This window comes from Hesperophylax consimilis, chromosome 25 (genome assembly GCF_061612785.1).
Source record: "Hesperophylax consimilis isolate HC1 chromosome 25, BYU_Hcon_1.0, whole genome shotgun sequence".
NCBI classification, from domain to species: Eukaryota; Metazoa; Arthropoda; class Insecta; order Trichoptera; family Limnephilidae; genus Hesperophylax; species Hesperophylax consimilis.
In genome coordinates, this window is record NC_142860.1 from 29562519 (window position 1) to 29590054 (window position 27536).

At 36.1% G+C, this 27536-nt stretch overlaps 1 protein-coding gene across 1 annotated transcript in view; it reads right to left on the bottom strand.

Annotated features, from left to right (window-relative positions):
- Positions 1-27536, bottom strand: part of LOC149411781 (limbic system-associated membrane protein-like) — a 212976-nt gene that overhangs the window by 33082 nt on the left and 152358 nt on the right. The window contains exons 2-4 of the mRNA XM_089646869.1: positions 21326-21462; positions 20595-20857; positions 20012-20088 (exon numbers count right to left, since the gene is read on the bottom strand). Of these exons, the coding sequence (XP_089502995.1) occupies positions 20012-20088; positions 20595-20857; positions 21326-21404 (419 nt within the window). The 5' untranslated portion in view covers positions 21405-21462. The remainder of the gene's footprint in view (positions 1-20011; positions 20089-20594; positions 20858-21325; positions 21463-27536) is intronic.

Sequence of the window (27536 nt, forward strand, 5' to 3'; positions counted from 1 at the left end):
AAATCTGGTGCATGTCGCGCAAACTGGTTTGATGGTGGAATTTGGGCAGGACTCACCAGTATGATTCTGTTGAGCACAATGTCCACATGTGGGTTTGGTATCTCTGCAATACTTGTATGAGTGACCAATCATGTAGCATTTGGTGCAGACAGTAAGGCCAATAAAATCTCGGACGCGGCAAATAGTCCAGCTTATAAATACTTTCTCTTGCTCGACTAGAAATTTACGTACGGTAGCGGGTACTGCGTAGATACGGTGACAAGCGTTACCTGTGCGAGCACCAGCCAGGTGACTTAGTTTACAGCCTGCAATAGTTTCTTCAATGTCTTCAACGTTGGGAATACCAGTGAGAGCCATCCTTAAAAAATCTTCGTCGGTCAGGTCCCGGGGAACATTAAAGAATATCAGTCTCGGTAGACGCTTTGACGGTAGTCGGGCCTTCAGTTTGCTCGAGTTGTCGAAGCAAGGTGCATTTAATAGCTTTTGTTGTTCGCCCGTGGTTGCCGTATTGATCAGGATGCCTTTATTTCTTATTTTTTTTATTCCCGTGACCCGAACGCCTAGTTCAGATGGCCGAATTGTATCTTCAATCATTTTTTTCGTACCGTCACTGTCCTTTGTGGCGTCCGCATCCGTTGGAAAGATGCAAACGGCAGGTCTTGGTGGTCCGACGCGATGTCCTTGTTGAGTGATTGGTGGGGGTTGGTGAGCATCATATGGCTGTTTTCGGGCGATGTCAGCAAAAGAGAGGGTAGCCTCCGTTGCCACTGCCACTCTCCGCATTACAGGCCTGAGATCAGACTCTAATTGTATGATTTTTTGCTCAAGGTGCCTTTTTTCCCTCTTCTCGTGGCGTATTTTTATTTCTGCCATTCTAAGTTGTGCTGTAACTGTAGCTAAATCCGCACGCATCGTCTCTCGCTCCAACAACAGCTGAGATACGGATCTGAAAACTTCCGATACGTTTCTAGCGATCCTCAGCTGCTGGTCTTTTGAGACCTTAGATTGCTTCTCTGCTAACACAAGTTGAAGAGCTGTCAAATGTGCTTGGGTTTCATTGAGCACATCTACTCCTGAAGCGCAAGGATATTCCGCTTCGGTGACGTCCGAGCCTTTGGATGACGTAACCGAGCTGTTTTCATCCGCATCCTCAATTGTGACGCACTTTCCTCCTATATCCTCTGGACTAAGAGACATCATGGTGCTTATGTGTCGTTTTTTAGGACGATTCATTATTAAACACTACTTTATAAGGACACATAAAAAAAAACAATGTTTGAAACAGAGTATTAGTTCTGTTCAGCTTTGCGCCTGAAAATTCGTAGGTGGGCAATCGGTCTAGCTCTATGTAAATCAAAACAAAAGTCGTCGTATCGAGTTTTTATATCACGATTTTTTTTATATTTGCACTAATTGAGCACAAATAACTTTAAACAGTTTATCACTATGAATGTATCTACGAAATCCACTATCGGTTTTACCGAAAAGTTTCTGTTTTATTCACGAAATTATCGGTTATGTTTTTTTGTAGGTTCTGGATAATTTTATTTAAAAGAAAAAATACACAAATGTATACTAAAAAGTATTTTGCGAGATGAGAGTAATCTCTTTCGACGCACAATTGTCACTTTAAAAGGATTTAATACACAGAATTTAGATAGTTTCGATTGTAAACAAGGGGTATGACAAATTCACAACACAAACGCAACCAATAGGAGCCCTGAAAGGTGAGCTCATAATTGTGTCATATAATGGAGGCTCCCCACATTCCACCTGAAGCGCATTAATTGGAGAAGACTTCATAGCTCCAATAATCATTCTGAGAGCTTTTGATTGAATTCTTTCCATTTTCTTATCTAAATATTTAGGGAGGGGGTCAAAAAGGAATGTGCAGTAATCCAAGTGGCTCCGAACTAGGGAATTATACATTAATTTAAGAGTGGTAGGATGAGATCCCCACCATACTCTGGAAACTGCTCGCATCATATTAAGTCCCTTTTCACACTTTGTAGAAATTATCTGAATGTGTGGAAGCCAGGATAATTTAATGTTCAAAAGAAGACCAAGGAATTTTATTTGAGTAGCGGTTTGTAGAGGCACATTATCAAAAGAGATTGAGAAGTGGGGAATTTTTCTTTTGCGCGTGAAAGCCACGACCCTTGTTTTAGATGCCGCCAGATTCATCCCATTTATTGACAACCAGCTTTTAATATATTGTAAAGCCAAATTCATTTCCTTAGCTGCAAGAATAATATTTTTATGTATCAAATATATAAGGATATCATCCGCAAATTAAAGTCGCTTGATAGAAAATGGAATTATTGAGTCTAGGTCGCTTATATAAATATTAAACAACAGAGGACTGATAACAGAACCCTGGGGTAAACCTCTCCATAGTTTGCGCCTTAAGCATTTAGAGGAAGACTCAATAATAATAGACCTATCTGTGAGCAAATTAATAATAAATTGAACTTATTTCGGGGGGATTTGTTTTTTAATTAGCTTTTCTTTCAAAACATTCAGTAAAACATCATCGTAAGCTGATGAAAGGTCAAGAAATGTGGCCAATGTATAAGAATTTAGGGATTGAGAAACTCGGATAACAGTTGTGAACAAACTTAAATTATCCATTGTAGATTTCTTTTTCCGAAAACCATACTGATTTGGTGAGATAATATCTTGACTTTCAACAAACCACTCTAGTCTGTTTTTTATCAAACGCTCCGCTACTTTCATCAAACATGATGAAAGAGCAATAGGCCGATAAGACGAAATTTTAGATGGATTTTTTCCAGGTTTTAAAATGGGAATGATTTTTTGAGTTTTCCAATCATCCGGAATTAGTCCTGTTTCAAACATATTATTAATAATAGATAAGAAATATTCAACCGCCATATCAGAAAATGATTTAATAAAACTATAAAATATTCCATCGGGACCCGGAGCAGAGTCAAAAAGCGCTCTTATCACTCGTTTCATCTCATCAATGGAGAAAGGAGCATCTAGCCAGTTAGAGTAAGATGGATACGGCTTAATAGAAGGCACATCCGGCAACTGATGGGGGGGCTATTTTATCCGCAAATCCTATAAGAATTTCTTCTGATATATGTTTGATTCTCGGCGGAGAATACGATGATCCGAATTTTTTAAGCTAGACCAAACTGAAGACTGGGGAGTTTCCGGAGACAGGTTCTCACAGAACTTCCGCCATCCAGCGCGCTTCTTATTTTTCAAAATTCGTTTGGTTTCTGCCTGGGCTTTTTTAACTGATAAAAAATTTTCTAGTGACATACACTTACGAAAAGAGGAAATTGCTTTTTTTCGAGAGTTGACGGAGCGAGTGCATTCTTCGTCCCACCACGGAGTAGAGTGTTTTATTTTAATGTTCGCATTGCGTTTCGGGATGGATTTTTCTGCTGCATTTATGACCATAGAAGGAAACGACTCACATTGCATTCTGATGTCTCCCGGAGACGATTTTGTTAAATTAATAAAGTTATCTGGTTCAGAAGAGAAAATGCTCCAATTTGCATCTTTCGTTCTAAATTTGAGATTATTTTTAACTGGGGGGCAATAAGTGTTGAATTGATGGTGGAAGCGGATTATAATTGGGAAATGATCACTAGAGAGGGGATCGTTTAGGATGTCCCAAGAGCATTTAGATGCTAACGAATATGAACAAAGAGATATATCAACAGCACTTTTCCGTTGATGAGGGGGGGTGAATCTGGTTGGAGATCCGTCATTTAAAAAACATAGGTTATGAGTATCAATAAAATCTAAAAGATTGCGGCCAGAGCGATTTGTTATTTCGCTACCCCAAGAAGGGGAATGTGCATTAAAATCTCCAAGGATCATATAAGGGGAACAAATCTGGGTTAAGATTGGTGCCCATTCATTTTCAATAAAAGTCGTAGAGGGAGGAATATATATTGACAATATTGTGATATCAGATAAGACAGCTGCTATTATCTGGATATCATCGGAGGGAGTATGAATATTAGTTTGTTTAAACGGGATAGAATTATGGATTATCAGAGCCATGCCGCCTTTACCATCCGATCTGTCGTGTCTGAGACAATAATAACCTGGAATTCTTAAGTGAAAGGAGGGTTTTAACCACGTTTAAGAAATGGCGGCTACTGAAACGTCGTGTTAGTCGAGTAATTGAATTAGGTCAGATTTGTTAGCAAAGAGGCTTCTACTGTTCCACTGAAGAACTTTGTTCAGTTTCGAAGACATTGGGGAGGCAAGATAATAAAGATTTAATGTAATCGGCAGCGTTGGACGGTACAGTATTGTTGTTTGTAAGGATAGAAATTAAAAGGGTAATTAAAGTTTGTATAAAAGAATTATTATTCATAATTTCGGGGAGAGCAGGAGGGGAAGTATTACCATTAATGGCACACCCATTGGGCGTCTGGGATTTGGCATTCCCGTTCGGGCTGACCAAAATATTATTCAATTGTTTTTTATCAAGGTAAGGTGTATATTTTGGGTTGGGTTCGACTGGCTTGAGAATGGTTTCTCTGTGAGAAGATGACGTTGAATTTAAAAAGGTGGTTGTTTGGAATGGAGCTGAGGACGATGTCATCTCTGCGAATGATTTTTTAGCAGAAGAGATTAACTTTGAGGCCTGGAAGTACGAAATGTTGTCGGTAGCCATTTTATGTTTTATGTTCTTCTGTCTTGTTAATTCTGGACAGGCTAGACTGACCGCGGTATGTGCACCCGAACAGTTAATGCAAATGGGATCATTGGAAGATTTCGGACATTGATCAAATGGGTGACCTTCTCCGCAATAGTAACAACGTGGGGAGAAGCGGCATACGGATTTCGAATGTCCGAACCGGCAGCAATTGAAACATTGAATTGTTGGAAATTTATAAACTTCAACGGGAAGCGAAGTATAATAAATTAACACACGAGACGGTAGAGATTGTCCCTCAAATGTAACAACAACAGACTGGGAAGGTTTCCAGATCGTGTTTTCATCAGTAGAATCCTTGTAGTTCAGTCGACGTGCTTTTAATACTTTCGGGGATCCGTGGGAATTATTCAAAGCATCAACAATTTCAGCCTCTGGGATCTCCGTGGGAATTCCTCGCACAAGACCCATTCTCGAAAGGTTAAATGTAGGGATGAACGATTTTTATTTATGATTTGAGAGCGAGTCAATTTTTTTTACAAATCCATTTGCGGAAGCGGCAGTGTTAAACTCGATAGATAATTTATATCGCCCTTCCGGTTTAATTGAACCGTTAACAATACCAAGGTTATTATTTTTTGAGTCAAATACGAATTTTCCAAAATCTAACGGATGAATAAGTTTTCCCTGTTCAGTTCTCTGAACATTAACGGTAAATGGACCGGAAGCTGAAGCAGGATAAAGTAATTCAGTACTTTTTGCATTATCGCTAGTTAAAGTACTTGGTTGGATGTTACTATTGGTGTTAAGGTCGTTAGGGGTCGAGGTTTGTTGAATCGGCGGTATAGATTTAACTTTCGATGGAATGTGAAGGCTATGCGATGGTCGTCGTTTACGAGATGGGAGCGTAATAGAAACCTGGCTCGTATTAGATTCCGAATCAGAAAAATCCAATATCGACCCTGGGTCGGGAGGCCTATCTTCATCTTCCTCCATTATATAAAAAAACTTAACTTTTAAAAATTAAACTGAAAAAATAATACGCAGTCTATTTCATTGACTGTACAAACAAAAACGGATTAGCCGTAAGCAGGAATGCAAACAAATAGGTAAACGATAAACAATATTAAATAAAATGTAACAATAATCTCTTATCTGTACGAAGCGCAGGAACGGGCGAACGGCACTAAGCAATAGTAAGGTACACACAACCACTGTTGACCGTGGCTCGAATCGGACTCAGGGGGGGTTTTAACAGCTGTCACTAGAAACTAATTTTTAAAACACAATTTCTAGACTTCGCGGGCACTATATACGTTTTTGATAACTCGGCTACTTTACACCAGTTTTAATTAGATATAACACTGTGACCTATCTTGATTTTGTAACTTTTTGTTTGTTTATAGGTGATTTTGTTGCGACAAATTTAAATGCGTGTACACTCTCTATCTAACTCACTACACTCACTAATGGCATAAAAATCATCAGTTTTCGATGTCTTAATATCAATACTCAGTAAGTTGAACATTTTAGGCGCTATATAAGAGAACTGTCGCTGGGCGAAGGCTGTTTTTGTTGGAGGAATTTTACATTTTTGGTGTGACGAATAGCGGGTGCAAATATTTTGTTAAGTTTTGCATGTTAAATCATTTTTCCTTATGTGTATGACAATTGTCTGAAGGTATAATTTTTTTATGTCTATCATTTCCATTTTTTTTTTTAAATTTGTCTGGAGGGTGAGATGGGTGACATTTAAATATAATCCTTAGTAGTAGTTTTTGAATTAAGATCATGGGATAAATAATTGAAGCTGCACAACCTCCCCATCCCACGATACCGTATGTAGCTATTGATTGGAAAAGTGCAAAATATATGCATCTCATTGTTTGAAGGTTCAGGATTGATCTGAGAGAGAGAAATATATAACACAATTTGCGGAGTCTTTTTGTTGTGAAATTGACATGATCCTCCTAAAGCAGTTGATCATTTATAACAACCCCTAGATATTTAATTTTATCGGATTTTGTTAGGTTGGTACATGAGCAATTATTGAGGGGAGGCGTAGGGGTAATATGGCTCTGTGGATATGAATGAATAATAAGATTAGGACAGTTTTGAGTAGGAGTGACTGGAGAGAGGTAAGTATTTTGTTTTGTCAATATTAAGAGTTAAAAGGTTGTCGTCTAACCAATGTTTTACTTTATTTAGGCCCTTATTTGCTTTTTCAGCTTCAAAGATGACTACCGTATCATCAGCAAAAGAAATTATAGTTCCATCAATTGCCAAGTTACATAAAGTGTTTATAGGTATATATTAGAAAGAGAAGTGGGCCTAATACACTGCCTTGAGACACACTGTACGTGATTAAGTAAGCTGCTTCAACTTCATTTATATTTACATTAGACTTTGTAGTTTGATTAATGTTATAGAACACATTTTTTAAGTTCTCATCCTTTAGTTCAGGGATTCCCCGAACTTCAATATTTTTAGACCTATTTACACGGTCTATACTATCCATTTGCCCTTCCAAAAATTCAATTCGGCTTTCAAGCTTAGTGTTTTTATTTTTTAGCTCTTCATTTTGTTCTTCTAAATTATGAACTCTTATGAGTATATCTTCATATTGCTTACTCATATTCGATATCGATTCTAGAATTCTATTATTTTGTTTAATAATAGCGTTTTGAGATTGAGATGATTTTGTTTAATAAACTCAAATCGGTCGAGTTCTTGATGGTATCCTTGTTTTGCTTATTGGCTACTACCTCTACTGGTTTGCCATCACTGCCGGTCATCGAATTTATGCACTGCTTGAATTTTTGCTGAGCACGTCGTTCTTTGGTGAGGCGGCGGTATGTGTTCGCTGTCACGCCACCACAGTGGAGGTGATATGTCCCTTTGCACTTTGAGCAAACAAACATAGAATCGTCGGAGAGAATGTTTTCTGGGCAGGCACTGCACTCACTCATATTGAAATTAGAGGTATGACTTTTGGTGACTGATTATTAATTTTTATTAGGGTTATTTTTAGTGTATTGCGCCTGTTTGCTGTGATGTCCGCAATAGGGCTAACTTTCTTGGGATTCAGTGTTTTGCGCCTGTCTGTTGTAAACTCCGCAACAGGGCTAACTTTCTTGGCTTGTTTGTTGTCAAATGAAATAGCGGCGATCCGTATCGAAATTTATACTGCTTATATTTCTATTAATTGGACAATTTATATACTGTTTTTTGTGTTGAATATTCCACCAAAGTGGTATATATACTGTTCACTGATATTAATTATGTGTTCACTTGGGTTTCAGAGATTCTTATGAATGTTTATATTCTTCGTTTAGTCACTGTGTATGAGATTTTTAGCGGCTGATAAATCCAAAAAAAGACACTTATTTGACCCTTACAACTTATTTGAACTTATTTGAAATTTACGGTTCGATCACTTTAACTTTTTCTGTTGTTATCTTTAATAATCTAGGAGATGACAGTTGCACGACACTTTGTTTTGGTAGGTAGTTTGGTATATGTATATGTATAGTGAGATGCAATAAATTTCGCAATCAGTCGCAGCTGAAGTGTACTGTGATCTCCAAAATAACTGAGCTCAAACTGTGAGCCCATAGTCTGTAGGTATTTCTTCAGCCATGTGCTCTACTTTATTCATCTGTGATCTTCCAAGATAACGGACTCAGATTATGGGTCTAAGTTCCTTTAAGCAGTAGGTATTTTACCTACCACTTCTCATAGCCGCCTCTCACAGACTACCCTCAGAGACTGCTGTCAGATTAAGGGTCTAAGTTCCCTTAATCAGTAGGTATTCTACCTACCACTTCTCATAGCCGCCTCTCACAGACTACCCTCAGAGACTGCTGTCAGATTAAGGGTCTAAGTTCCCTTAATCAGTAAGTATTCTACCTACCACTTCTCATAGCCGCCTCTCACAGACTACCCTCAGAGACTGCTGTCAGATTAAGGGTCTAAGTTCCCTTAATCAGTAGGTATTCTACCTACCACTTCTCATAGCCGCCTCTCACAGACTACCCTCAGAGACTGCTGTCAGATTAAGGGTCTAAGTTTCCTTAATCAGTAGGTATTCTACCTACCACTTCTCATAGCCGCCTCTCACAGACTACCCTCAGAGACTGCTGTCAGATTAAGGGTCTAAGTTCCCTTAGTCAGTAGTTATTCCACTATGTTCCATTTCTGCCCGACAACTCTCACTCTTCATCTGATCTTTTAAACTAAGAAATACAAATAATGATACAAAGAACAAAGGAAAATTGACGTTCTCCCAGCGCTTTGCCTGGCTAAAACTGTAAAACTAAATAAAATTAACATTTTGAAAGGACGTGACATTACAATTGGAATATATTTACAGTGTAGAAATATATTTTGAGTGTATTCTAGGAAAGCATTTGAAATTTGCAATTTTTATTTGTAGAAGATGTACACCTTAACTTTGAGCTTTATTCTTGTGATGAATCAAGGTCTCTCCCGAGGTAGATGATATAATCCGTCATAGTAGCGCTATCTGTCGGCACAGTCGCATATGAATTACAGGGAACTGCATACAAAGGTGGGGGAGTTTCTTTTAGGGTTGCGACGAAAGGAGAAGGCGTGACTTTCTGACAGGACAAAGGGGATTACAGATAGGGGGCGTGTTTAGGTTTTGATTTATATAGCATCGACCTTGGAAATATTCCCACAAAATGAATAGGTGAACGAACGGGGCTAGGATCAAGGTTAAATCACTTGACATTCTAGGAGTTCACAACCTTTTTTGAACGCATAACTTCACTCGGACGGAGCGAGATTTGGTAGCAACAGGCCTGTTACTCGAGGTTAAAAGAAGTAAGAGGGTTGCCAATTTCAGACACTTGAGAGAGTTGATTTTTGGGAAAATTTCGAACATGGTTCTGCGTCATTTAGTCGGTAATAACCATTATCAAAAGTACTTAATTTTATACGTGGCTTATGGAAGACGAAAATACATTAAAATTAATGTATAGACGCTTGGCAGAGGAATTATGACCGAGTACATACGGGTTTGTTATGAAGGGAACTTGAGACCTCTGATTGATGCGAAACGAGTTGAGGGACGGAGAGAGAAGATAGGCGTGTGACAAAATCATTTGGGCCAACACCCATAATTGCAGGGAGGAATCGTGAAAATTCAGTAATAGTTCTTAAAATGAAACTGGCCAAAGAAATAAACAGGTTATCAAACCGATGCGATCTCGGACGAAAGGCAAAGGGTGAGCGACATGATGTGTACTGGGACATTTCAACTAGAACAAGTACCGAAAAGGCCTTAGGAACTTGGAATAATCAGTGAAAAGTGTGATTATTATACTAAACTACGAAAGGGGAAGGTGAATAAATGTGCAATGTAGGAGGCGACCTTACGCAAGGGACTTATCATACGGAGGAAGGGGAATGGTTGTCAGAAGTGATCGATTCGGGATGTAAAGGGAGGAACGGACGTGTACAGCATTCAATTCGACAAAAGGCGAGTTGCGAGTTCTATTTCCACACGGGAGAAAGAAGATTAAAGGTAGGCTGTAGGATATATCCACGAAAACGGAAAGTTAAGAGGAAAATTTTGATTAGTTACGCGTAAGGGGACGTCTTAGCGCACTAAAGGAAAGGTCATCAGAACACACATCACGGACCAAATAGGAACGCGAAAAATTTAAATTAGAAAAACAGGTCAATTTTGACGGATTATAAGGCACCTGCAGGATGGGGCAAACTTCAGAATTTCACCAGTACGGGCCTGTGTTGTGAGACGGCAGATGCCCATTTTTTCTGAGAAACGCAGAAGGGTAAGTCTGATAAGTTTTAAGTCACACAGAGGATATTGTGCGAGAAATATAAGACCGTAACGCTTCAATAAAGGTTGGATCGCAATGACAAGCGTAGTTAATTACTGCTATAAGACATCATGCGCGGGCACAAATCGAGATAGTTCGTCACAAGTCGCCGAGGACCTTTTAAGGGAGTATACGCGCCGCGCTAGGAGAAATTATCACTTTGATAACTTATCCCGGACTTAGAGATTTTCTGGTCAAAAAACAGACAGTTCAATTCAGTGTTTGAAGAAATTAGACTCAGTGTCCTTGACGTAATAATTAAATTCAGGTTGAAAAGTTTAATTGGTATAAACGAGTTGTAATTAAAATTAATAAACGCAAAAAATTCCTTCTCGAATAAGGTTGAACGCGATTTTATGTTTTAAATAAAGTCACGGATTATAAATGAATTGTATTAAAATTAATAAACGTTAAAATTTCTTCTCGAATAAAGTTGAGCGCGATTGCTATGGATTCAAATAAAGTCACGGATTATAAATGAATTGTATTAAAATTAATAAACGTTAAAATTTCTTCTCGAATAAAGTTGAGCGCGATTGCTATGGATTCAATTAGAGTCACGGATCATAAACAAAAGGTTGTGGTCAAAAGATAATAAACCAAAAATATTCTTCTCGGAAAAAAATAAACGAAAGTGATAAAACTTTAATTGGGAGCTTCAATGGAGCCTCGGATTAAAGTCAAATTATAACTGAAATCTATATACCTAAGTATCTTGCTACCGCGCTTTGGGCTCGATCGAAGCCGTGTTACAACGAAATTTTTCAATAACTACTTGGTTAGGGAGGGGATATCGAAGCACATTCATTACGGCCGGTAGAGAGGGTAACACAATAAAAAAATTAGGAAAATAATGTTGAGGATGTATCAGGTGGAGGTAAAGATATTATGTATAAGCTCAGGGTAAATCTAGTGATATTCGCGAACACCCCGCCCAAAAATGGCAACGGTTGTGTAAAACCCAACCCGGATGTTGTTATTTAGCGGATAGGGGCTGGGTAAGTGTTTTATTTCCAATTCAATTCAACCAAATTCCCAGATGGACTTGGAACGCGTGATGCTGATATTTGCCGACTGACAGTTACTACTAATCCACTTTAATATGTACATAAAACCAACATGTCAATTTTCAGGATTCCCCGACAAGATCAATATAATTACCCTCAAGCCTTACCCCATTCCCAAATTTACCTCTCGAATAAACTTCATAGTTGGGTAATGTCTGATAGTGTCGCTGCAAATCCGTTTCTCACAAACACGGACTAGACAGAAGGATTTTTTTTCTCACGCTATCACGTGAGAGGGGTTGCCAACGTGGACGAATCAGGCCAACGAAGCGCTGGAGAACTACTCCCTCTAACGGGGCCGTGTAGAGTCAAGGGCGCGAAAGTGGAATGAAAATTATGAAGCCAACTGGTAATGAACGAGAACACGGCCTGCAGTTGGGGCGTTTAGAATGAAGGCACTTTGGACGTCTGTGAAAATCCACGTGGAGGGCGGCGGCGTGAGATGACGTGGGGATAAGTCCGCAGCACTATCACATTATCCAATGATGTCGACCGAGAGGCTGATGTAAGCCAACTGGAACGCTCCCTTGGCGGAATTACAGCAGCTTCTTTGAGGTGAACTGTAGGTCTGACGGCACGTGGGAGTTTGAGCTTCATCAGGCAAAACCTACACGACACACTTATCGCGTTAGTATCATGATATGGGATGCAATTACCTTCCCCATCTAGACTCAGTAAAGTAGTTCGTCCGGAGGAATGGGCGTTGGAGCGATTTCGGAAGTGGCGTGATGACTTAATTCGCTTTCTCTTGGACGTGAATGCATCCGACAGGTCAGGGTACCTTTATGAAATGGGTCGCCAGCTGTGGGGTATAGTGTAGCCACGTCGGGGTCAGCGTTTGATTTCTGATCACCATCCACCGTTCTCGTATTTGGTCAGCGGAGGAGCCAACGTAATTTGCAAAAAAAAAAAAAAAAAACATTTCGATCACATAGTTTACCCTTCCTCTCCTCCCCCCCCCCCTCTCGTCCCTTCCATATAAAAGATTAAGTGTCGAATAACAAAATTAATATATGTAAAACAGAATGAAGGCGACCCCGGAGCTGAGATGGTGAAAACCGTCGCACTATGCATGTCAATACCATACTATACTAATTTGTGCAATAACGAAACTATTTCATGTCCTCGGATTTATTTAAGGTAGGAAAGAGCTTAAAAGGAAAGGTTTACAATTGATTACTACTGTATTAAAGTTAGGGGTACTGTAGGAGACGAGAGTAGGCTAAACGCGCGGTCTTATAAGAAAGTTTTTAAAATTTCAATGGTAAAGGGATCATTCACTCTAATTTAAACGAACCAGGATTACCACAAATATATGCATTAATAGCCCGTTCATATCTCATATGAATTTCAAAACCAAAAAATACACAACGCTGAAAAAGGGGCATTATTGCGAATTAAATCTTAAGATCTTCTGCCGTATGTTCCATACGGGGGTCGAAAGACTTAGCTAGGGTTTCTTCTTAAGGTAGTCCTCTAAGGGCGCCACCAACAGCTTAGGAAAGTCGAAGGGCAATGACCAGGATGTTACAACATTTTGCAGATCAGACAGGAGAAATAACCATTATTTCAAATAGGTATAAATGTAGAAGGATGGAAACATTACATTCTTAAGCCAAAAAAATGTTGTAATGACTGCCATAGAACCCAAGCAGAGGCTTCGTCTTTGTGGGATTTTTGCTGCATTTGCTTTGTATATCTGTTCCAATCTATCAAAACATACATTTTTTTTAAACTTAACACGTTATAAAAGAATACAAATTACTTTTAAAAAAATAATTTGAACCCGCGACTTTCTGATTCGTATTTGAAAGCCATAATAATAAATAATAAATAACGTCAGAACCTTAACGACGTAAGTGAAGAAGCCATGAACACAGAAATATGCGACGCGCAGCCCGGGTTTATTGGACAACATTAGAATGTTCCCTAGAAAATCTCTAAAATAAAGTGGGAATCTTAACGACGCGACGTAAGTGATGAAGTCGTGTAAAACAATATTCAGTTTTAGGCCCGACGTAATGGAAGGACCCAGTGTTGAATTAGCCCTAGCTGGCCTTTGAATTGTTATTCATTGAATTATTTCTGATGAACGTATTACTAAAATGTCAGATGCTTCTAAAAGGATCCCCCATAAAGTTGCTAATTCACCGTCTAAAAAAATAAAATATGGTTTTAATCGCTATTTTTATAGTTGAAAAACTTTTCGGAATTAATTAAAATGTGAGCTTCGTTTAAATCCCCGTTATTAGAGTCCTGTGTCGTCCCATTCGACCACGGAAGCCGGCTTGTGTTTGTCACCTCGTTTCGAGAACTTTTTACTCTGCTCTCTCCCGAGTCATAGCGGGAAAAGCCAATGTCAACTTACCCTTGCTTGCCATTCTAAACGTAGACTGTAAACAAATGAGCAAGGTACGCTGTTAGTTCCTTCTACAGATATTTGTTATGCAAAACTATTCGGTTCAGTTATATTTGTGCGGCCTTGTGTAACTCAGTTTCTGTATGCTAATGTCTGGATACATGTAACTTATCGAATGTGTCCCCTGTTGCTGTTCTGGGAGAGAAAGGAGTTGTTTTACAATGCAAAGTGTAGTTATTTGTATACTGTGAACATGAAGTTATGACAACTGTTTTGGGGAATGTTTTACGATATTAAATGTATTCATTATTTTTCATGCGTTCATGAGTGTCTCGTATTCCATACATTATTTTTAAAACCAGAAATACGCTCCACAGAATAAAGTCAAAACAAATTACAAAATACAATACATAGGTATGTTTAGGTTCTACCGCAGACCGGTGAAAAATCACAGAACATTTAAATGTAGGATTTGTAAAGCTGCCTGAATTTTCCTTTCAGAAACAAATATTATTTATTTATTTATTAAGAATTAATATCAAAGGTGTCATTTAAATGCATGCCAATTATTGACAGTCATATTACGATAAAGAAAGTAAAAAAATATAAGATTATCATGTCCTCAAAACAAAATAAAAAAGAATATAACGAAGTTGATGACGGAAATGAAGAAGAAACAAAACAAAAACCTGTTATGCAGTGACCTCGTTAAAATGTTTCATTAGTATATACAGCTTTAAACTTCCATAAAGGCATATTAAAAACATCAGCTAACATATCATAAGAGTTACCAGTGGCGTGTGATCTATTTATAAAATAATTGAAGATTATAATAATATTTATAACATAATAATATAAAAATAATTTTCATATTGACATTTCGAATGAACTATTTATAAAACTGCATCATTAAAAACGCACGCATGATAATAGTAATTCTTTAGTAATTTTTATTTTTAATTATTTTTGTTTTATTTTGAATTGATGTGAGACTTGTATGTGAATGTATCTTATTTTATTACATGCTTTTGTTGTAACATTTAATATTTTTTTACTTTTTTCGTTGTATTATGTTTCCTTTATTGTTTTAATTTTGTAGAATTTATAATAACTGTGATACTCTACTATTAAACTTTGTAGTGTGTAAAAGCCCATTAGGGCGTGTAATAATAAATAAATAATTCAGATTTTTTATTTAAATGTTTCTGACTTTCACCTTTCAAGGTTGTTCTAGGCCATCATTTCAAATAATGAAGAGAAGATAGGTGAATTTATACATGCGGATATGTTTAAATTGGTTAATTTCAAAATTATATGAAAGATTGTCAAAATTTTATGAGTCGAGTACAGACATGGAGGAGATAAGATGCTGTATGGAGGGGAGGCAACTTTAAATACGGCATGATAGAAGAGAAGACTATATTGAACATATTTTAGAAAAAGCTTATAAACAATTTGGATTTATTATACGCATCACAAAGCTTTTCACTGCAGCACACACACTACTTCTTCTATATATGTCATATGTATGGTCACAACTCGAGTTTGCCTCAGTCATTTGGAATCCTCAATATCTATTGAAAATATCCAATACAAATTTATTAAACACCTATCTTATCGCTTTAGTGATCATCGGTTTGACCCTACCGTTTTATATAAGCGCAGAAAATTTTCTGATGCCCTATTCGTATACAAAATCGTGAAAAATCTTGTTGATTCATCATATCTGCTAGAAAAGATTGCATTTCGTTGCCTTGAACACAACACCAGATCGAACGACTTATTAAGAACACCACACTGTAAAGCCAAAACCATTTAATAGGACGTATCTGTAAAACTCACAATGCCTCTAGAGATGTAGACATTTTCAACTGTAACTTGAAAACATATAAAATGCAACTTACTAAACTGATAACTTAACTTTTTATTTTATGGAATAATTATATCATCTTAGTTTATTTTATTGTTTTTAATAATGCAAAAACTGTATTACTATTAATTGTCTTTACTTGTTTTAGAACATTTTGTTATGCCTTATAATGTTTATTTTTTTATATTTCTTTGTCATTTATATATGTATTGTATAGGTGCAAATATTGAATCAACGAAGAATTAATGGAAAATTATTGGTACAGAAAATGTAAATGATTGCTTTTTATGTAAATATATAAATATATGACTGTTTGTTTCCTTAATAAAATAAAATAATAAAAGATATTTGCCTAGAAAATTTCTAGACCACAGAATGTACAATCTGAGGAGCGAACTAGAACTTTAAAAAGGTGAGAAGGAATTGAACAATGTCCAATCCCCATTCAAATAATTAAGGATATTTCTTTTTTAGAGAAATGGGGGAATTGTTGAAACTATGGTTTGGTTTTTGTATTGAGGCATATCATGCTACCTTGGATTGACTAGTAATGTGCCAATAATCTGCCGTGAATGATGGAAAAATTGTCAAATAGAGGCATATGGTTTACGAGTGTAACAATAGGGTTGGATGTTTATTGTTTTATTTTACCCACATGTCCAGAAATCCAAAACAGAGTTACGGTTTTTCCAGAGCTTTTATCACCATTTGAATAAGGCTTACAAACTGATCATCAGGATGAAGAAGAGGACTGGATTTGAGTTTTTGTAGGGACCGAGAGAGTCAGAGAGAATGAGGGTATGTTCAAAATTACTTTTGATTATACATTTGAGATATTCAATTATTGCAACGCACTCAGCTGAAAGTATAGAAATTATGTTTGAAATTAAATTAAGTTATTTATTAATTAATTAAATTCTGTCATTAGTATTATTGTGGTAAACGTTAAAACCTATAGCACAGTCTAGAGAATCTGGAGATTTGGAGGCATCCGTAAATAAAAAAAGAGGAGTTGAGCCATTTAGATGAAATAATGTCATTGAACATTTTATTGACAGAACGTGCCGGGGTATTGGAATGGCTTTTAAGGATGCCGATCCCTTCTAAAATTGTTTGGCATAGGGTGACGTGACCATTGATGTATTATGTTTAGATGAGACATGAAGCGAAAAAATAGGTTCCGCTTTTTTACCTTCTGAAACTCTTCCAATGCTCTAAATAAAACTACTGAATCAAGTCTGCGCGCGCCGCTTTTCACTTTTTAATATTGGAACAAGTTTTGAAGAGATATGCACGCAGTAGCGCCTCTAGTTGCTCTACGGGCGTGACTATATGTTAATTCTCATAAGGGAAGAAGATTTTTTTGGATACATTGGATATCTGAGATAGACTGAAAAATTGTACAGTTTGGTTTACAGAATTGGTTTAGTTCGAGCGCTGATTTAGTACATGCATGTGTTGAGTTGAGACTCTGGGGATAACCTGAGGACATGACTGTATTAATGTTCAAATCTTTTTGCTGGTTGGTATTACAAATATTTACAAACATGTATTGCTTAAATTATGTTTCTCCAAAAATGAGAATATCTGTTGAGACAATTATTTGCCATATCGACACTGCATTATATCATTAATGATATGGTTTGGTGTATTTTTATTTGATATAAAGTTTGTAAATGATAATATCTGACGTGTTCCTGGCGTTGCTCGGGGTTGTAAATGATTTGGAGTAAATTTTGAGGTTGTGAATTTTTGGATAAACATCGGTTTTTCTCTAAGTGAAAATTCTATCAAAATCCGCTGCGTAGCTTAGAAGAATTAAGCGCACAAACGCACCCACTATTTAGAGATTTGAAAAGTTGTTGGGCTTTAATTTTGGTAGAGTTTTGTAACTTGATTGCATTACTAATGGAACATAATATTTCATACTATTCCTGTTCATACCTGACTATTTCTCAGACAACACACTGACTTGATTGCAAACAATAATAATTATTAACAATTATTTTACCTTTAAATGAGTTACTAGGAAATTGAAGACTGGTATATTGAGGGTTGAATCGAAGAACTGTAATGTTTTCTCTTAGGTTTTTTTCATCAAAAAAAACTTTTTCCAGTTGAAAAATCTGTCATACGAAGTTTAGTGTTTGGTGTAAAATACACAATACCCGAAATATATAGGCACCACCCACAGCAATACTATGTTCGTTTAGTTTGATATATACCATTGGAATATTTTCTCAGTATCATGCATTTATATCTCAATGTAAATATTATGTAAAATCCCATCAGAATGTTAATAATTAATAAACAATTCAAAATAAATAAAATCCAAATAAACGACGAATTAGTTCTGGGAAGTTAACATAAAAAAAACTTTTTTTTCTCTGTGCGCTTTCTGTAGGTAGTTTGTATGTTTATTGAATATATCGATAATAGCAAAAACTCATTTTTGTATTATTTATATTTTGTTTACAGATTGTTTTTCGGTTTGACAAAATAGCTAGTTACTTTGTTACCAAGTTACATTGAGGCTGGTCAATACATTCTCATCTTGGCTGAAAATCGAATGAAATGTTTTTTGGTTCAATTATGGGTTATACACCTTTTCCACGCCAATATATCGGAATAACCAAGATAGTTGGAAATTATGTCAACAAAGTCAGTTATTAAATTATTCTTTCCTATAAGAAAACGAACAGCTTATGAACTCATTGCATCAACGGATTATTTTACTTAATTTGCACATAAGACCATGTTCATTATTCAGCGTTCACGTCCCGTTAGAGTAGAATCCAGTACCCGTACCTGTATTATATTCCGTTAATTATTATTATCATGTGAAAAGCGCACGTGCATTCCATACCACATAATTCCCATAATGTAGCGAAACAATACAGCAATAATACCTCCAAACCACGGACTATGAACTAGTCGCCGTCGGGTGAACATGCGAGCATCTCATAACAAGAATGTATACAGGACCAGCTGACGCGTACCCGGCGTGCTGGGGGTTATCCTCAGGAGATGGACATAATATCCCGGACTTTTCTTGTAGACCTTTTAGAATTCAATAGTACATTAAGTTTAACCAGAGTTAGCAAAGAAAGCGTCCGAAAAAAAATACTTGTTAAACATTAACTTTTCTATACTTTCTATAAATATTATGTATTATGCATGCATGTTTTATGTTTATAAACCTTCTAATTAAGAAATTCTCTAAATACTTGTGGAAACCCTATCAAAATTCGTTGCGTAGTTTAGAGGAACTATACACAAACAGACAAACGAGGAAAGCGACCTTGTTTTATACCATTTGAAGATTAGTCAATATCATTTACATAAATAAGGGAATGTTATTATCATGTTACATGTAGAATGTAGAATATACACCGTAGTTAGCTGAAATAAGCTTGCTTTGCAAAATTTACAAGTAAACTATTTCAGACGACCTCCGTGGTCGAGGGGTAAGGCTCTCGACTAGCGAACTAAAGGTCACGGGTTATAATCCCGGCGTGCGCAAGTAAATTTTATTTGATTAATCTGTGTTATTTCACCATTTTTTCATTAAAAATAATATATAGTATACTTGCGGCACGCCACACAGTGGAAGATACTCACAGTATCGGTTTGGTGAAGACTACCATTTAGAATTGAAACCTTTTTGAATAAGCAGGTACTTCCCTACTTTCCTCTTGCCCATCTCCTTCCCATCCCTACTACCGTCAGCCACATAATATACCCCAATTGGGGATACCACAGTCTCACTGGCTCCAGAAAGAGATTAATAAAAACATGAACTGACCATTAAAATTTTTTTTGGAAAACGTTTGAATATTTTTTTAACGTTTTTCAGCTATTGAATTAACGGTAAGCATTAGATTTTATTTTTGTAGACGATAACTTAGTAAATTAGAGATCCCTCTAGAAACATTTGAAATTTTAGTAATACGTTCATAATAAATAATCGCCCTGATAGGAGCAAGGCTCAGATACCTAGGAAGGCACGTTGTGGAACCAGGAGATCCAATGATAACACAGGTCAACCTTACCTGGTACTGGGTTACTGTTTATGGAATGAGGTGAAATGGACGATGACACAGGGATGTTAGATGGCCCGAGTGCTCATGGGTGCTTTGCTATCGTATCTGTCTTAAATAATACAAAATAGTCTTATTGTTGGTTGTTGGTGAAACTCACCTTGCTTCGTTGCTGTAGGTCAGGTGACCGAAGGTGATGAGGTGAAGGCTGTCCCCTTTCCGTCTCACCCAGGATACCTAATATTAGGAATAACACAATAGCATATTAATTAGAATATCGTAAAACTAAACAGAACTAAAATTATTTTTTATATTGTTGTAACGGGAATAATAATCAAATAACGGAATTAGAACTGGATCGATCAATCAGTGATCGGGTGATAGAGTAGAGAAGAGAGATCGCTGTGTGCGCTGAAGGTACCCATAGTTCCCGAGACCCGAGTACACATCGTCAGATCTTTGGATTGTGAACTTTTATTTGACGTGTGCATGTAGATGGTAGATCAATGATAGCCTGTTTTAGATTTCAGGTGTCTACCCGGTACCCGGCCTGCAAAATTCATACATCTATTGTCATTCGCAACACCGGCATCCATCAAAGAACACAGGTGCTGACAATCGAATCGTTTTTTAAAAAGTAACCCGATCACTCATTGTTGGTTTGTGAGCGGGTAACAATGATTGGGTAGTTCACGATCGACCCAGGACTCAATGGAATTGTGGATTTCTAATTAATTTAATACCGTCTTATCCCTGAGATCGTTGACCCTGCAATGCAGATGAACGTCCTGTCCCAGCTGCGCGGTGACTTGAGTCAGGTTGCCGGGGTCCTGGAAGAAGGGCAAAACCTCTTCCGTAGTTGTGGGGTACTCCTCGTCCTCTGGGCTGGTGAGGCTCTCGTCCCCTGCTGCCCTTCCGTATGGCGGGGCTAGGTGGGCGGGCACATGCAGCTGCAACTTGGACTGCGGCCAGGGAACCTTGGGAGTGGGGCGCTCCGACTTCATGGCTAAGGGATAGGAGTTATCTATTAGTATCATGAGAGCTATGACCCTGTTTAGCACCCTACCCCGTCTGCGCGGTGAATTAGTCACAATTGGAACTTGGGACTTCGGGATCACATATAATCCTAAACATAACTTTTCAGATCGTAAAGTGCAGTTATCATCATCGTATTAAATACTTCCCTGGTTTGTGATAAGAACAAGTAAACAATATTCATTTTAGACAAGAACTACAATTTCATGTTTGTATTTTTAAGTTAAGTAAATTATTTCATGTATCATTACTAAATCTATGCACAATATTACACATTTATTTTTCTGTGCCTTTCTCACTAGGGATATCGTACTGTATCGAGACAAATAAAAGTAAAAACACCTAACTTTTATTGCAAAAATTCGCTTCCATGCTATATCTGATTTGTGTCTGTTATCTATGTTCCGATCAGAAACCTGTTCTACAAATCGATACTCACCGACTAGATAAGACGATGGAACTCTCAGCAGAAGCAATACGCCTACTCCCAGGAGGAAGTCCGCCCCTCTCCCGCCCATGCTGCTTCCGTCACACCGGCACCGTCTCAAGCCGCCCTGCCATCGTCTCCCACGATTCCTGAAAGAAAAAAGAAAATATGGAATCTAGAAAAATAATCGAAAGACATAATAATTTAAGATGATAATATATATTTTAAAACATTTGATAGAAAATAATCATTTCTCTGAATCTGTTGACGCAACTATACAGGGTGTAGGTATCGGCACTAACCCGACAAACTTTAACCAGCTATTTTTTAGCACATTTGGAGTAAAAAATATTATGGGCACTTTTCTGTCCGGTAGCATTTTTTCTTCAATTAAAAACGAAAAAATTAAAAATTTCCACACTACATCACTGTCGTTGGCATTGATTTTCGTGTTCAACAGCTGTTATAAGCAAGTATGTCGAAAAGCGTCTAAATAATAATAGTTAAAAATGAGACGAATGGTGCCGTGCCATTTCGTTGTGATTGTAAAAGTGCGCCAATATAGGTACACACGTACATTATTCAACGGAATTCGAATAAAATATTGCCAGATAGGTTTCCAAACTTTGACAAAGGATAAAACAGTGGTGACATGTGGTTAAAATATGAATAATAATTTTTTTATTAAAAAAAAACGTTACTGGACTGCAAAGTGCCCATAACATTTTTTACTCAAAATGTGCTAACGAATAGCTGGTTTAAGTTTGTCGGGTACGTGCCGATACACCCTGTATTCCTGACCCTGTTTGACAATATGGAGGCACTACATTCAGTGATATTGCAACAATTTATTTATTTATTACCAATCTGTTCATAAAACCGGAGCAGTAAACATGTTCCTTTAATGCTTTTAAAATAATAAAACCCTTTACTTATTTACTGGATGCAAATGAATAGTTATACAATTATGTTATTTTCATTGCAATAATAAGTAATATTAGGTACACAGAATATAATATCGAATGCAATAGAATAATTAGTAGTATTAGGTACGCATACTGTAATATCGAATGCAATATTATTAGTATTATTAGGTACACAGAATGTAATATCGAATTCCATTTTAATTAGTTCTACTCCTACGATCTCTACGATTCATATAATCACAAAGCATAATTTTTAATTTGTCTGTAGCATGTAAACCGATAAACTTTTGCTGCTATTTTATACTGAAACACACGTACAAATTACGTAATATTCAATAGAAAGTTAGCCAATATATCGGAAGCTTGGAATATTATCGCCGCTCGTGGAATGTTTTATTGCGAATGGAGGAGCGGGCGGCCGTTAAACGCAGCCTTCGAATTCAATTGAACTATTTGTTATTTAGTACATACGTGTTGTATAATGGTGGCCTTCTATCTTCCATTCCATTTACCAGTGCTTAGCAGAGTCTATTAGAGATATTCTAGGAATCTCATTGTTTTGAATGCTCTGAATTGTTAATCCCAAGAAGTGTGACCTATACCGAATTAAAAGGAAACTTAACCCCATCTTACTTAATCCACCATTAAATAAAAAATACTGGAAGTGTGACCCATACCCAATCGAGCTATGTAGTAGGTATTTATAAATTTAATGTCTTGAGCGAAGAAGATTTCCGGGCATTCCGCTTAGGATTTGCCAGCGCTCATTACAAAAATCATGCCTCCGAATATGGAAACATTTATATAAATTTAGACAGCCATCGCTTAAGGCCTAAAGCGACGAGACCTATATAATATGGTCCTATCATTCGACTGGATACCAATGAAAGATAACTGACTTCTTCATTTTACAAAAGACCTTTTGTCTCCTAGACTTATACTACAGATAGGCCAATGAAAAATATTTTGTACCCCTATTAAGGCTTTTACATATACATATAAGAATATTTACAAAATTATACTCGTAAATAGTGCAGAAAATGACTGCTCAAAACACTTGCACAAAGACAAATATAAATTATTGAATTTCATTCACACAGTATGTAGGTATAATATATAAAAAAATCCAAAATAACGTTTTTATTTCAGCCGACCAAATAATGTTAATGTTTTAGTCAATTTAAATAGCTTTATCAAAATATTCCCCTACTTGATTGAAAGTGATGTAAAATATATCAACAACATCGGATTATTTGTTTCCTAGCTCTTGAATCCTTCGCAAAGGAGTGTAATATTGGAACGTTGATGTAAAATTGCTACAATAATATGGTAGGTACTGTCTTGTAACTGACCTGCTTGGAGTATGAAAAGAGATTAAATATAATACATCAGGGGTATCAAACATTAAATTAATGATTTTATAAAAAAGTTTAAATCGTAAATGATTCTACGATCAGATAATTTTATTAAATTTAATGAACACAGTATATTACCGTAATTTAGGCATTCTCTAGGAATACCCATTTTAAAATTTACAAATCTTAAAAATAATTTGGAATTCATTCAATCGCATGTGATAAATATAAATATAATAGTCGCTATTCCAAATTCCTGTAATATTCAAAAATTTGTTAGTGAAAAAACAAGAAAATACACAGATTTAGGAAATGAAATAAAAAGAATTTGGCATTCTCAGACTATAAAAATATTACTATTCGTTATTTCGGCTACTGGCATTATACCTAGCTCTCTAATTAAAAATTTAGGCGTCTTAGATCTATCAAAAAAAAAATATATAAAGATGCAAAAGTCGGTCATTTTGAATACATGTAGGATAACAAAAGATTTTTTAAATATTTATGTTGAGGGATCAGTAGGATTTATAGGCCCTGTTAGAAGTTCTACCGAGCCGAACCCTCTGATATGAAAATATCTGGAGTCGGTGAATTATTTTCCCATTTGATCTCTGGTGAGTTGACGTGTTGTTCTTGTATTGTTTTGTATTTATTTTGCTTATATAATGCACTTACATAATGTTGATTGACTAGATGATCATTTGTGGAAAAGTGAGTGGAAGGGTTAAGTTTTTCCTTTGGGGAAGATTTAACCCGGACAACTAAATCGGAAGATAAAAAAATAATAATCTATCAAAAAAATTATATATAAAGATGCAAAAGTCGGTCATTTTGAATACATGTAGGATAACGAAAGATTTTTTAAATATTTATGTTGAGGGATCAGTAGGATTTATAGGCCCTGTTAGAAGTTCTACCGAGCCGAACCCTCTGATATGAAAATATCTGGAGTCGGTGAATTTTTTTTTCCCATTTGATCTCTGGTGAGTTGACATGTTGTTGTTCTTGTATTGTTTTGTATTTATTTTACTTATATAATGCACTTGCATAGTGTTGATTGACTAGCTGATCATTTGTGGAAAAGTGAGTGGAAGGGTTTAGTTATACCTGAAAGTAGAGAAGAGAATCAAACCAACAGGATATCTGATGACAACAACAAAGTATGTTCAACGTTAAAAATTATCGATGATACACTACAGATAAATATTTCTAAAATATATAGGCTTGGCGTAAGAAAAACTGACAAGATCAGGCCAATAAAAGTAGAACTCCAAGATTCATATCAAGCTAAGCAAATAATCATAAATAAATATAAACTGAAAAATGGCATCAAAGTTAAACAAGATCTCACGGAGCGGCAAAGGAAACAAATGACGGATGTTTGGAAAGAGTTTGAAACGAGAAAAGCGGAAGGGGAAACAAACATAACAATTAAGTACATAAACTCTGTTCCAAAAATAATAAAAAACGTGCCAAAAAACTTAAACAGCACCTAAAATTGTTTGGGTACTACCAAAATGTCCGCGGAATGAGAACTAAATTACAACACCTTAAAATAACTTCTCCCACATTCCCACATAATATTTTGTTATTAACAGAAACATGGTTAAATGAGGACATCAATTCATCGGAATTAGGTCTCAATAAATACAACATCTATCGTCTTGACCGTGACCCCATTACAAGCAACAAATCAAAAGGAGGAGGTGTAATGGTGTGCATATCTAAAAACATTTCATCTAAAAAATTGCCAGTTAAACACAAAAGCGTTGAACAGATGTTTGTAATGCTAAATATTTCATCCACAAAAATCATTATCGCTGGTACTTATATTCCACCAATGTCAGATCTGCAAATATACAAGAACCACATCGAGGATGTAGAAACACTAAAATATAAATATCCTAAAGCCAAATTTATAATTGTAGGCGACTACAATCTTCCGAAAATCGACTGGTCTTTCGATAAGAACAATGAAGTGATTATTAACGAAACAGAAGTGCAGTGTGTCAAATCTAAGGAAATGCTTGATATGTCTTTTTTCCTAGGACTAAAACAGTTAAATAAAGTGCATAATTCTTATAACCGAATGCTTGACCTAGTATTTTCTAGTGACTTAAGTACAGTGGTAGAACAATCGGATGAATTGTTGTTACCTTTAGACCAACACCATCCCGCGTTAGATATTATTATCACAAATGAGTCTAGAAAATTGCAGAAATTAAAAACTTCATCGTACAATTTTAAAAAAGCTGACTACCCAAATATAATTGATTATCTTGACCATATAGACTGGTCATTTCTAGAAGATGAAAACAATATTGTGAATCAAGTCCAACAATTTTATTCAATCCTAAACACTTCAAAAGAACGTCATGTTCCAAAAGTTAATTTTATTGCATTCCTTTACCCTACATGGTTTTCAAAAGAATTAAAAGAATTGATTTATACTAAAAAACAAACTCACCGAATATATAAGCAATCTAGAAACGTCGATGATTATATAATGTTTACTAACATAAGAAAGCAGTGCAAAGAATTGTCTAAAAAATGTTATAATGATTATATTAGTTTAATAGAAATGGAGGTTCATGATAATGTTAAAAAATTGTGGAACTTTTCTAATGCTCAGCGTAAAAATGATGGTAGTTTACCAAATATTATGTATCTGAATAACAATTGTGCGGATAATACCGAAGGCATTGTCAATCTTTTTGCAGATTTATTCAAAAGTGTTTATGATGATAATATTACCGATAATGAAATCCCAAATGATATATCACTTGAAGAATCACTTAACCTAAACCATTGTTTTATTGAAATAAACGCTATAGAAAAGGCTATAAAAGCATTAGATACTAATAAATCCGCTGGACCGGATGGTTTCCCTCCAATATATTTAAAATCTTGTGTTCGCAGTTTGACTTATCCATTATTTTTACTATTTAATAAGTCTTTGTCGTCAGGGTGTTTTCCAAAACAGTGGAAAAAAAGCTATCTTACGCCTATTCATAAAAAGGGAGATAAAAGCGATGTATCGAACTACAGACCAATATGTATATTGTCCGCTATTCCCAAACTATTTGAATCGTTAGTCCTAGATGTAATATGTAAACAAATTAATAATATTATTGTACCCAACCAGCATGGCTTTATCACAGGTAAATCCACCCTAAGTAACTTGATCATATACGAAAATTACATAACTGATTCTCTTGCCTTGAAGCATCAAGTGGATTCAATATATACTGATTTTTCCAAAGCATTTGACAAAGTTAGGCGACATATCCTTGTACAAAAATTAAGTATGTTGGGTATCAAGGGTAATCTGTTAAGTTGGATTGAAAGTTATCTTAGTAAAAGAGAGCTATGTGTCAAAATAAAATCTGTGGAATCTTACATTTTCGAAGCCACAAGTGGGGTCCCTCAGGGGTCTCACCTGGGACCAATTCTTTTTTTGTTATTTATTAATGATATTGTTAGCATATTTAAAGATGTAGAAGTTCTTCTTTTCGCAGATGATTTGAAAATATATAAAACAATACGCAGTTTAGACGATTGTTATACTTTGCAACTTAATTTAAATAAACTATATCGTTGGTGCATCATCAACTCTCTGTTTCTTAATATTAAAAAATGTCAGGTCATTCGTTTTTGTAAAATACAAAATCATACAATTTATGAATATTCGCTTAATAATGTAAAATTGACAGCTGTCACTCAAATCAGGGACTTGGGTGTTATATTTGATGAACAGTTAACATTCAATCCGCATATAAATGAAATCACAAATAAAGCCCTAAAAATGCTTGGGTTTATATGTAGAACCGCATGTGACTTCAAGTCACTAGAATGTTTGAACACACTGTACACATCTTTAGTAAGAAGTCAAGTAGAGTATAATTCGCCTATTTGGTCCCCGTTTTATAAAGTACATTCCAA